The 13,554-nt window shown below is 41.6% G+C and overlaps 1 protein-coding gene across 1 annotated transcript in view; it reads left to right on the top strand.

Annotated features, from left to right (window-relative positions):
- The window catches only part of Dnah14 (dynein axonemal heavy chain 14), a 199,822-nt gene that overhangs the window by 128,519 nt on the left and 57,749 nt on the right, over positions 1-13,554 (top strand). Inside the window, 5 exon segments of the mRNA XM_048358265.1 lie at positions 1,516-1,683; positions 2,336-2,428; positions 4,922-5,119; positions 7,589-7,750; positions 12,815-13,006. Coding sequence (XP_048214222.1) covers positions 1,516-1,683; positions 2,336-2,428; positions 4,922-5,119; positions 7,589-7,750; positions 12,815-13,006 — 813 coding nt within the window.

The raw sequence follows: 13,554 nt of genomic DNA, 5'->3' as shown, positions 1-13,554 counted from the left end.
TCAGTCCCAGCCCTTCCAGCCCTTCCCAGAATGAAGCTTCTTGCTTGGCCTCACTGGGGCTGCTGTTTTGTCACATCTCAGAATCATGTTACCCCTAGAATCTCCAGCCCACTCATCTGTTGTTCTCACCTTTCTTCCCTAATAGTGAGAGCCATTCTATACTCAGCTGAACATAAAGATCTCGAGTCCCCAACGCATGTCCTGCCTGTGTTGAAAGCCTCCTTTTAAGAGCCCTGGGTGGTTGGGCAAGTGACCCCTGTCTTGGTTTTCTCGCCTCTAATGTGAGGCTTGGGCTTTACTCTGCCTCGTAGGCGAGGGTGAGGATGACTAGCAGCAGCTTAAATAAAATGTTTAGAATGATTTCTGACACATAGTATATGTTCAGTAAATGTAAGCTAGACCTGTTATCTCCCTTTCCAATACAGGACGTTCAATGAAACCAAACCTGAACTTTAGAGACAGAACATGGTCTATGTCACCTTGGTCTATGTTACTCTGGGCATTCCATGCTCAGTGTATGTAAATCATTCCCAATCTCCATCTAGTGCAGCCTCTCCACCATCAAGATGTCCTGCCCTACTGCCTCCACCTCCAGCCAGGCTGGACCCTTGATTCTAGACAATGCTTCCCTTACGCTTGACAGCCCTTCCTTCCATTCACTGCTAGCCATCGCTCAAGATGTGGCTCAGGCCAGGTGCAGTGGCCCAAACCTATAGTCTCATTAATTGGGAGGCAGAGATAAGCAGGATCATGGGCAAGAAGTTGTCAAGATCCTTTCTCCAAGAACAACCCAGGAATTGTGGTTTAGGCCAGTAATCCCAGCTCTGCTGGGAGCATAGCTAAGAGGATAGCAGTGAGGAAGAGGGAGGAGAGCAATACAGGAGGTGAGATTGGTTACAGTACTCCGTAAACATGTGTGGACATGTCACAATGACATTCTTCTCGTAACTCATGTATACTAGTAAAAATAAAAATATATTTAAAAAATAAATGTTATTCTGAGAAGGCTTCCCTATCATATGTAAAGGTAACCCCACTGTATATCACCCCTAAAACAATTTTAAAAAACAATGGGCTGAGAATGTGGCTTAGTGGTAGAGTGCTTGCCTAGCATGCATGAAGCCCTGGGTTCGATTCCTCAGCACCACATAAACAGAAAAGGCCAGCAGTGGTGAGGTGACTCAACTGGCAGAGTGCTAGCCTTGAGCAAAAAAAAAAAAAGAAGAAGAAGAAGCCAGGGACAGTGCTAAAAAAGAAGAAGAAGAAGAAGAAGAAGAAGAAGAAGAAGAAGAAGAAGAAGAAGAAGAAGAAGAAGAAGAAGAAGGAGGAAAATAAAAAATAGGCCAAAAAGAAAAAAAAAGTAGTTCATGGCACACAGAGAAGGTTAAGAGCCCCAGTCTTCAGGTCCTGGCTACAGGATCTTCTCCAACATGAGATAAAAAATGTAATTACACTGTGATGATGGTACTTGAATAATAACAAGTAAATAATAATTGGGTTCTTATCTTACAACAGATTCATTGGGATTATCAAAAGCTAATGGATGACTCAACTGTGTTTGTGGACTTCTTGGATATCAACAAACCTCATAGAAAAAAGATTTATAAGTATACCAATGACTATGGTAAACTTGCCAGAGTACTTAGTGATTTCCAAATGAAGTTAGGTCCAACGCCTTTGGAGGTAAAGACATACAGAAACCCACAGAGTGGGGTGTGTGTGTGTGTGTGTGTGTGTGTGTGTGTGTGTGTGTGTGTGTGTGTACACACATATACATTTACCCCATATTTTCAGATGTGTGGGAAAGAGGTGAAGAGAAAAGCATGTCCTCGGGTTCAAAGTGGAATGTTAGGTGGACCGTTCTTCATTGCTGCATTGCTTTTGTCTGGGTGCATATGCTTTCACAGATGGTACACAACAGGCTGTGGAAGTTGAATGAGAGGAGCTCATGAAGTTAGGAAATGCAGGACGGTGGCAGCAGGGCCTGGGTAACAAAGGGAAACATCTTACATTATTACACGCGGGAAATCTCTCCCTCCCATGACACGGCTGCCAAGATAGCCAAGGCCAGATGCTGCTCCTGTCCTCGCCACTCTTCCTCCAGCCTGGGCTGCCCAGCTGGCTCACTGGGGTAGGAGCCAAGGGCCTTCCCTAAAGGCTGAACCCACTGGATGTACTGGGTCCCTGGCTGCTCAGCTACAGTCCTCCTCACTCCTGTGCCCTCGGGTGTGAAGCACAGTCGCAGGCACACACGCTGGACCCTCCCCCACAGGGCCATGTGGCCCACCTGCTTTTTCCACAGATAGGAGGTAAGATTGTCTGTCTCTGCTACCAGGTCTCTCATCCCATGGTGTTTTTCAAGGAAGCCATTGAGCACATTGCAAGAGCTACAAGAGTCCTTAGACAGCCGGGGAGTCACATGCTACTGGTAAGAATTTAAATTTTTCTAGTGTTTTTGAGTTTGCAAAATAATTTTGTTTGTTTGTTTGTTTATGTGGTACTGAGGAATCGAACCCAGGCCCTCATGCATGGCAGGCAAGCATTCTGCCACTAAGCTACATTCCCAGCCCTGCAAAATAATCTTTAACTGCAAATAACCTACTTAGAAAAATTTCATCCATTCTTTATGAAAACTCAGAATAATTGAGCCATACGACAGAATCCTTTCCTCACTAGGCAAGCTAGACAAAAATGCAAGAACCCCATTTGAAAAATAGCTAAATTTAGCAAAAAGAGATTGGAGGTGTGCCTCAAATGCCTGGAAAGCACAAGGTGCGGTGTTCAATCTCCAGTACTTCAAAAACGAATGAATGGATGAGTACATTAACTCCTTTCAGGAGACTACTAAAAGGAAAACAACCAGATCTAATTAAAGCAAATGAAGACTATCAATGAAACCAAATAATCAACAAAAAACAGTGACAACAAGGGAAAACCAAAGGGGAAAAAAAAACAAAAGAAATAACTTCACACAGTACATTAAAGAGGAAAAAATAGGGAAAAAAACCTTGTTTCCATATTTTGGAGTTCATTTCGCTTAGCATCATCTTATGTGTTCCTATGTACAAAGCTACTGAGCTATTGGGATCCTCTGCTAGGACCATCCTAGACATAGACTAACTATTACCAGTGAGGGAAACCATGGAGCCTATGTTTGTTTGGCTCTAGCTTATTTCACTTAATATCTTTTCCAAGTCTTTCCAAACCTTATGTCTTATCTATTCATTTATCTGGTGTGGGACGTGAAGGGGAATAATAAAATGGTGAGACAAAGGGCAGAGAGTGAACCAATGCAACAGCAATACTCTCAAGATACTCTGTTGGAAATGAACTTTACAACTTGGGCAGGGCGGGGGGGGGGGGGGGAGAGAGAGAAAGTAAGGGAGGGGGTAACGCTGTGTATTCATTGCCTTATTTACATAACAGTAACCCCACTGTACATCGATTTTTCAATAAAATTTTAGCCAGGCTCTGGTGGCTCACACTTGTAATCCTAGCTATTCAGGAGGCTGAGATCTGAGGATCTCTGTTCAAAGCCAGCCCGGACAGGAAAGTCCGTGAGATACTTACCTCCAATTAACCACCAGAAAACCAGAAATGGTGCTATGGCTCAAGTGGTAGAGTGCTAGCCTTTTGCTGAGGAGCTCAGGGACAGCACCCCAAGCCGAGAGTCCAAGCCTCATGACGGACAAAAATAAATAAATAAAAATTGTTGGAAAAGAATCAACAGAAACATCAAAACCCCTTAGCTAGACTGACCAAGAAAAAGGTAGAGAAGACTTAAGTTATTCAAATGATAAAATTAGAGAAAATGATGAGACAAGATGGAGGCTTATGAGCATCCTCCACGTGACTGCATACGTGCGAAGTTGTGGTAACCACACAGAGACAACATTCTGAAGAGTGGAGAGGCAGCAGGACAGCGGGAAAGCATGAGAGAAAGGAGAAAACATCAGCAGTCTCCCGGAGAAGTCAGGCAGTCCTGCTCACAGATTCACTTCTGCCCACAGAACAAAGCCAAACTTGCCATGAAGCTGGATGGATTTGGTGTGTCGGGGAGCTGCCCTGTGTGACAGGCTAGTTCCAAAGAGGGAACAAACTACAAGGAGGCACCATGCTTAGAGACTAGAGCCACACTAGAGACTTACACAAAAACGTGATAGGGTTCAAGAGTCTTTGCGTGTGCTGCCCTAGTGCCTGGGCACGAGATGGCCACAGTGGTCGTCATGGGCAGGGAGAGGCCCGGCATGAGCCCCTGAAAGGACAGGAGAGGCCCGGCATGAGCCCCTGAAAGGACAGGAGAGGCCCGGCATGAGCCCCCTGAAAGGACAGGAGAGGCCCGGCATGAGCCCCCTGAAAGGACAGGAGAGGCCCGGCATGAGCCCCCTGAAAGGACAGCCTAGCTGCTGGGTCATATAGCAAGACCATGTTTAGCCTTGGAAGACATAGCTTGTAAGACCTTATAAGACAGCTTATAATACCTTGTAAGACCAGGTATTATAAGAGAACCTGCATCTCTCCGGGTCATGATCACCAAACACTAAAAACAACTGAAAGGCCTTCAGGTAACAGCACAGGGACCGGGTGAAGGCCTTATAGTCTGAAGTATTTTTACTGTCAAAAATTTCCAGCACAGGGCTGGGGATATGGCCTAGTGGCAAGAGTGCTTGTCTCGCAAACATGAAGCCTTGGGTTCGATTCCCCAGCACCACATATACAGAAAACGGCCAGAAGTGGCGCTGTGGCTCAAGTGGCAGAGTGCTAGCCTTGAGAAAAAAGAAGCCAGGGACAGTGCTCAGACCTTGACTCCAAGCCCAGGCCTGGCCAAAAAAAAAAAATTTCCAGCACAGATAAACAGAAAACTAAATCCCAGAAAATATGCAGGAATCATATGTTGGATTTTTTTTGTTGTTGTTCAAAGCTTGGCATTGATGGGTGTGGAAAGGAGACGAGTGCAACCCTAGCCTGTTACCTAGAAGAGCACAGACTGTGCCGGGTGCCTGCGCCTCACCTGTGCACCTACACGGAATTCAAGGAAATGTTTAAAAAAGTGTTCATCCAGACGGGACTGAAAGGGAACCCCACGGTGCTGATGCTCTCCCCCCTGCACCTAGAGCACGTAGGTACCTTCCGTCCTTAAGAATTTGCTGAAGTTACAGGTGGAGCCGCCCTAAAAAGTAAGGCTTTAAAAGAAAACACTTGTGCATTATTCTGTTGCTATCCTATCTGTTGTTCTCATTCCTCTCTGTCCTCATCAAGCTGTGAGCACAGACATCACATATGTGTAATCGTCCAATTGTTTTTCTGACTTTACCATCTTCATTTTAATTGAAAAGTTGGAAGTGATAGATCTGTTGATCTGGACTCCTTGATTTTTTGTATTAGAACTAGTCTTATCATGTGCATTCTAGAATGCACTGTCATCTGTGTCCAGTGCAGAGTCTGGACAGCATGTGATCCAATGTGGAGGCTCCGTCTTCTCTATTGGCCACCATCAGGCATAGTTAGATTTTCCTTGAAGAAAATTCTTCTTTGCATACAAGCCCAAAGTGCTAATATATATCGTTCCATTTTAAGACACAATTTATTGTGTTTATATTGTATTTTAAAACAATTAGGAATACACCTCAGATTATATTTATTCCATTTTATGATGCGATTGAAGGGACCACTGTTTATTAATGTTTGTGATTTGAGATATATCGTTATGAGTACTGCTGCAAACTCTCATCCTGATTTTTCTTCTCATGCTCAGCCTCTCTCTCTACCATAGAGTTATTTGTCCTTCGTAACATTTTTTGTCAGTCAAGGGGCTTGAACTCAGGGCCTGGGTGCTTCCCTGAGCTTTTCCACTTGAGGCTAGCACTCTACCACTTTGAGCCACAACTCCCATGCTGTTTTTCTGGTGGTTAATTGGAGATAAGAGTCTCACGGACTTTCCTGCCCGGGCTGGCATCAACCCATGATCCTCCGATCTCAGCCTCCTGAGTAGCTAGGATCACAGGCGTGAGCCACCGCCACCTGGCTTCATAGCATATTTTAAGAGTAAATCCAAGTACTAGGTCTTATCTGCTGTATAAAACCCACTCTTTCCTCAAATGTGAGTTTCCTCCTCTACGGATCAGGTGGGGTCTCTGCACACACTGCAGGGCATGTCACTTCTCCCCTGGCAGAGCCCAGTGCTGTCATTTAATAAAGCACTCTTTAGAAAATCACCTCAGGACAAAGCTGACCTGAGCCTGATTCCTCCATTTCCACACCAGTCAGGACCTCCAGGTCCTGCCATCTGGCCATGCCATTTCTGCCCCTGTGTGTAGGAAGCCTTGTCCATCTGCCAGCACTGTTCACCTGAGGATCACCCCTCAGGGCCATCCAGGTGGACCTCTGCCAGCTGGACACTCCCCACAGGTTTCTGGTCTTCCCCACCACAAGTCTGGGAGTGTTTAAGAAGGGTCCTGGAGAGAGCTAGCTTTTCTTTTTAAAAGAAAGCTTGTGTTTATTCTCAACTGTAAATGGTTATGCCTTTATGATAAAGCTTCTGGTAGGCCTCACCCTGCTTTCCTCCTCTTTTCCTTTCCCGTTAGATTTGGAGCCTTACATAGTAATGCACATGGTTAAAGCTGGGCACAGTGACCAAGCCTGAGAGCCCAGACGTGAGAGGCTGAGGCCAGAGGTCTACTTAGCAAGCCCCTCTTTCATAGAGAAAGACAGAGGCAGAGACAGAGAGGTAGAGGGAGGGAAGGAAACAATGAATTCTGTTAAATTAAGCCCTCTACCATGTTATTTCTATTGTGCCTTCTATTCAAAGCATGCTTGTGGTTGTGTCGAGGGCTCTGTGAACTGCTCGACACCAGACTCCGCCCCACCTTCACGGGCCCACTCCCTCACGCAGGTGTCTGGCACACTGTGGGGACCAGGCTGTGCACCTGGCACTAGCGTGTGAATAAATGAGTGGGTAAACAAAACATTTTGGCTCAGAAAAAACAAATTAGTAGGTCTTTTTTTCCCATTTGCTGAATTTATTTAAACAAATCAATTTAGAAATACCATAAAATTAAACAAAACGTATGACATGTAAACAGACTGCCATGTTCCTGAAACAGATGTTAACACCTTAAAAATTAATAATTGCTTACGAGGAAAGCTGTCCATTAATAAGGCCAGTCTTCAGCACAACTAAAATCATTTTGTTTCTTTTGCTTCCCTAGTCTGACAATAGAATACTATTAAACCACAATCATATATAATAAAGGCGACATTGGATGGATAGATCAGTACCATTGGTTACAGCTGTTAAACCATTTCGTTCTTGTTGCCACATAAAAACAATTAAGCCAATCACATCAGATAAATCATGGCTTTTTCTTTATCACAAATTCACTCACTAAGTGATGTTAATTATGGTCCTTGTCAAACACATTTGGTAAAGGCTATTTACAGTGTATATGGCCGAGCATGCACTATTTATAATTACAAAGATAAAATTGGTAGGTCTTTATAAAGAAGTGACCTTTAAAATCTATCTTTCTAAATATTACTTTATATATAAAGTTTACTCCTTTCTAATTAAATATATCTTTCACCTAAGGAATCCTTTTTGGAAGATTTGAACTATATTATCAATTTGGGGAAAATACCTGACTTGTTTGAAAATGAGGAGCTGGATTCTATTGCAGTAAGGATTAGGTCTTATGCTGAACAGTTTGGTTATATAACTGACAGACAAACTTTACTTTCATTCTTCCAAAAGGTAATTTTTGTAAGTTTTTTTTTTATCAATGCAGACCACATTGTACAATTCTGTTTGTAATGTTCAAGTTAAATATTCAATATTACTTCTTTAGAAGTAAAACAATGGCTGTCATCCCAACACACACCATACAATGAGTAGTCCAAGGATTAGTAAGTATCCGAGTCTGGTTCTCTGTCTGTTTAAATCATTATCATAACAGCTGAGGCCAATGAAAAGAAAAAAAATCATCCTGAGATTATTTCTATACTGAGATTCTTTTCTAGTTAGTGAGGTTTTCATTTTGACTGTGTTAGTAACAAGACAAGAAAGAAAGAAAAAAATCTTTCAGCCCTTTCACCAGCTGTGGACTTGACCAGGAGATGTATTAGAAACTAGCTGCCAAAGAGAAAGTTCAGAATGGACTCACAGCAGGAAAGATGTGAAAGAATCAGTCTGACAAAAGAGAAAGGATGACAGAGAACGATAGAGTGGGAGAGGCAGAGAAAGAAAGTCGCCAGTGGCTTAGTGAGTGAAGCGACTTGATTCCCCAAACTGAGAAAGAGCCACGGGCTGGCATGTTTCTGGGTCTTGTTTTCTGTCAGTCTTAGGGTCATTTGAAAGTAGAACCCGGATACCCACCATTCCTCGGCAGATCTCTAACAGATACTTGGAAAAATTTTTGGTGTTTTTTTTTTTAATCCCAGGAATGGAATCCACAGTCAATGGAGAATAAGTGGAAAGAGAGGCTACTGAGATTGAGCTACATTTTATTTTTTATTAATATACTTTATTGTTATTATAGAAGTCATGTGCAGAGGGGTTACAATTACATGAGTCATGTAATGAGTATACTTGCTTTCGTATAGTGTCTTCTGTTCTCTCATTCTCTCCCAGTCCCTCCCTTCCATCTCTACCCACAAGTCATATAGCTCACTTCACTAGTGTCCCGTGAGTTCTACTGTTGCATTTTTTTCACCCTTTTCCCCTGGAATTCTGTACTCACCTCCCAACACTCCTGAAAATATACACTTGAATGTATCATACATAAAGTAAAGAAGACAACATCATCAAAAACAGAAAAAGTCTGCTTCCATATCTCTGAGTTCATTTCAGTATGTATATTATTTTATATAAATATGAAGAAGCACTTAGGCATTGCACTTTTGTGTTTCTCTCCTAAGAGTATCCTCTTTTGGTCACACTGTGTGTGAGTATCTATAATCCTGTATAATTTGTCATATCCTAGTGCATTTTAGATCTAATTTCTGCGTATCAGAGAGAATTTGTTCCACTTGTCTCTCTGAGCTTGGCTTACCTCATTTAACATTATTTGTTCTAGTTCCATCCATTTCTCTGAAAATGACATAATAATATTCTTTCTAATGGCTGCGTGAAATTCCATTATGTATAGGTACCACATTTTTTGGAATTACTCATCTGTGGGGAATCTGCGCTGTTTCCATATCTTGGCTATTGTGAATAGTGCAGCAATGAACATGGATATGCAGGTGTCCTTATATATCCTGGCTCGTGATACTCGGGGTAGATGCCTAGGAGTGGTATGGCTGGGTTGTAGAGAAGGTCTATGTTTAGTCTTTTGAGGAACCTCCAGACTACTGTCCAGATTTAGTGTACTAGTTTACATTCGCACCAACAGTGCAGTACAGTTCCTTTTCCTGCACATCCCCTCCAGCATTTGTTTTTAGAATTCAAAATGTTGGCCAATCTAACTGGGGTAGATATTATTTCATGGTTGTTTTGATTTGCATTTCCTTTATGGCCAGAGGTGATGAGCATTTCCTCATGTGTTTCTTTGCCATTCTTACCTCCTCTTCTAAGAAGTCTCTCTTTAGCTCCCTTGCCCATTTAGTGATTTGTCTATTAGCTTTAGGAAGGATTAGTTTCTTGAGCCCCTTGTATATTTTGGATATTAGGCCTTTGTCTGATATATTGCTGGTAAAGATCTTTTTTCCCAGTCAGATGGCTGTCTTTCTAGTTTAGTAACTATGTCCTTAGCTGTGCAGAAACTCTTGTCAAGTCTCTCCTATCTGTTCAAGATGTTTCCACGTATAAGTTCTGATGTTTCTCCTACTCTCTCGCAGTAGTTTCAAAGTGTTATGTCTGATGTTGAGATGTTTGATCCACTTTGAATTGATATCAGTGCATGGTGACAAACAGAGATCCACTTTTAGTTTTCTTCATGTAGATACCCAGTTTTCCCAACACCAATTATTGAAGAGGCTATTTTTTTTTCTGCTGTAGGTCTTATTAAATATCAGATAACTGTAAGTTCATGGTTTTATTTCTGGGTCTTCTAATCTAGTCTGTTGACCTTCAGGTTTATTTTTGTGTCAATACCAAGCTGTTTTTTTTTTTATTATGGCTCTATAGTAGAATTTGAAGTCTGATTTGCGATACCACCTGCATTTTTTTTTTTTTTTGCCTAGAATTGTTTTGGCTAGTCTAGGTTTTTTGTTGTTCCCTATGAATTTTTGGACTGTTCTCTCTGTCTCAGTAAAAAAAAAAAAAAAAAGAATCACTGGGATTTTAATGGGGTTTGTCTTGAATTTGTATATCATTTTTGGCAGTATTGCCATTTTAACAATATTGATTCTACCTATCCATGAACATGGAAGGTCTTTCCATTTCCTAGTGTCTTCTTTGATTTCTTTCTTCAGATTTTTATAGCTTTCACTAGAAATATCTTTTACATCTTTAGTTAGTTTAATTCCTAAGGTTTGGGGGGTTTTTGAGGCTATTGAAAATGGAGTTGTTTTCATGATTTCCATTTCTGCTGTGTATTGCTGACATACAGAAAGGCTACTGGGTTTTTTGTAGGTTAATTTTGTATCCTGCTACTTTGCCGAAGGTCTGGGGACTTGGGGGTAGAATTTTGGGGGGTCCTTTAGGTATAAGACCATGTCATCTGTGGATAGGGATAGTTCAATTTCTTCTTTCTCTATGTGAATCCCTTTTCTTACCTTATTGCTCTGGCTAAAGATTCCAGAACTATATTGAAGAGGAGTGGAAAAAGTGGGCGTCCTTGCCTAGTTCCTGGTTTTAGGGGACATGGTTTTAGTTTTTCCCCATTTAGTATGATATTGACTGTTGATCTGTCATATATAGCCTTTGTTGCTTTAAGGAATGTTATTCCTATTCCTAGTTTCTCCAAAGCTTTTAATATGAATGGATGGTGTGTTTTGTTGAAGGCTTTTTCTCCATTCATTGAAATGATCATGTGATTCTTGTTCTTGGCTCTGTTGATGTAGTGAATTATATTTATTGATTTGTGTATGTTAAACCAGACTTCATCTGTGTGATGAAGCCTACTTGGCCATAATATTTTTTTTTTTTTGGCCAGTCCTGGGCCTTGGACTCAGGGCCTGAGCACTGTCCCTGGCTTCTTCCCGCTCAAGGCTAGCACTCTGCCACTTGAGCCACAGCGCCGCTTCTGGCCGTTTTCTGTATATGTGGTACTGGGGAATCGAACCTAGGGCCTCGTGTATCCGAGGCAGGCACTCTTGCCACTAGGCTAGATCCCCAGCCCCATAATTTTTTTTGTTGTTTCTAGATTCTGTTGGCTAGTATTTTTATTGAAGAGCTTTGCATCTGTATTCAACAGAGAAATTGGTTTGTAGTTCTCTGTTTTGTTGGATCCTTGCCTGGTTTGGGGATGAGTGTGATATTGCCTTCACAGAAAGAGTTTTGGATTGATCCCTCTGTTTCTATTTCATGGAAAACATTGAGGAATGTTGGTATATGTTCATCTTTAAAAGTCTTATAAAATTCAGCAGTGAATCCATTTGGACCTGGGCTTTTTCTTGTTGGAAGACTTCTGGTTACTTCCTCAATTTCATTGCATGTTATTTTCCTGTTTAACTTTTTTTTCATCCGCTTGGTTCAGGATAAGCAGTTTGTATTTGCCTAGAAAATTGTCCATTTCTGCTGGGTTTCCTTCTTTTTTGAGTATAGGTGTTGAAAGTTGTCCTTTACAATCATTTGGATTTCTTGGACATTTGTTGTAATGTTTCCTGTGGCATCTCTGATTTGATTGATTTGAATCTTGTCTCTTCATCAGTCCCCCTAGTGGTCTGTCAATTTTATTAGTTTTTGAAAGAAACAGCTTTTTTCTTTGATTGGTTTTATGTATATTTTTTTTGGTCTCTATTTCATTAATTTCTTCCCTAATCTTTCCTATCTCTCCCTGTCTAGTAGTTGTGGGTATTGTTTGTTCTTGCTTTTCTAGAAATTTTAGTTGCACCAGGAGTTAACTACTTGAGCTGTTTCTGCTTTCTTTATGTGTGTGCTTAGAGCTCTGAACTTTCCCCTCAGCACTGCTTTTTCTGTATCGCAGAGGTTCTGTTGTGATGTGTTTTCATTTTCATTGAGTTGTAAGAACTTTCTCATTTCTTCTGTAATTTCTTCTGTGACCCAGATGTGAGCTACACTTTAAAATGGCATATTCATCTGGTAAGTTGTTTGGTTTATTAACTAGATCATGAGTGATAGGAAAAACAGAAATTCTGATCCAGGTGTGATGAATAGTGAACTCAAAGAGTAATAAATCAGGAATCCCAGCCAGAATCTATTTTATGGACATGTCAAGATAAAACTCCTTCCTATAACTCATTGGTGCCAATAAAACAGTATATAGGAGACAGGAAATCTGTTTTAATTATTTAGGTTAATCACTTATATGTTATTATATTGTGCTTCCAAAAATGGGCTGATGCCTCTTACATAGCAACAGTAAAGGCATAATGTAAGCTGTTAACATTTTATGTATACAGGCACACACTGAGGGTGGATGAGGCAAAGGGGTACCCATTTTCACTTTGGATATCTTTATGATGTGTAGATTCTGCACTGATAAGGGATATTTTTCCTTTATAAATATCTCCCCCCTAGGGTAGGATGATGGGAGCTGAGGTGGCTACTTCCTGGGTGGCCCCCATGGCCTCAGCTTCCTAGGAAGGGCTCTGTGGAAGGCAGACACTTCATGCACAATTGACCTGTTTCTAGCCTACCCAACTTAAATAGGTTTTAAAGATGTTGGTAACTTATATTTGTATTAATTTTCAGAGGATATTTAAAAATCTCCACATCTTCCTACTCATGAGTCCTGCAGGATCTAACTTCCGCCAGAACTGCAGACGGTACCCATCCATGATTAACTCATGCACCATGGACTGGTACCACAGGTGGCCTGAAGAAGCTCTCCTTCTTGTGGCCAACTCTTACCTGAAGGAGAAGGTGAACTTAAAGCACCGACAGGTAACTGCTGCCTGTGAAGGGCTTGCTTTACTTACCTGACAGTATTCAAGCTCTGAACAGTATTGAACTCTAGATGGGCAAAAGCAGGCAGCTTTAAACCAGATTATGAATTGAGTCCATTAGTTTGTCTTAACTTCTAATCAGTTCGCTATCTCTTTGCCCTCTAACCAGTCCACTTTAAAGATTGCAGTTCTGTGCTTCCTGGGTCTCCTCACTGCTCTGTCCTCCTGTTAAACCAAAGGTTTCTGTGGAGGAAAAAGGAGGATCTGTCAGCAGACCTTCTGACACAGAGTCTACTCTGCATTGGAATTGCTCTGGCACATCTACAGTGAAGAAATAAGAACTTTCCTTACAATATAAACTTAGTCCATGATTTGTGAGGCAATAGTGAGCAACTAATGGGGTAAACTGAAGGTCCCATAGGACACAGCTAAAGAGGAGGGAGGTATTGATAAGAGTGAAAGATCTGCTGGACTCAGTTGTCTATGCACAAGCAACCAAGAGGGGACTATGTCTGCACATGAATACTTTCCCAGTCTCAGAGCTAG

This window comes from Perognathus longimembris, chromosome 11, assembly GCF_023159225.1.
Source record: "Perognathus longimembris pacificus isolate PPM17 chromosome 11, ASM2315922v1, whole genome shotgun sequence".
NCBI classification, from domain to species: Eukaryota; Metazoa; Chordata; class Mammalia; order Rodentia; family Heteromyidae; genus Perognathus; species Perognathus longimembris.
This window is presented reverse-complemented; position numbering and strand designations above follow the sequence as displayed.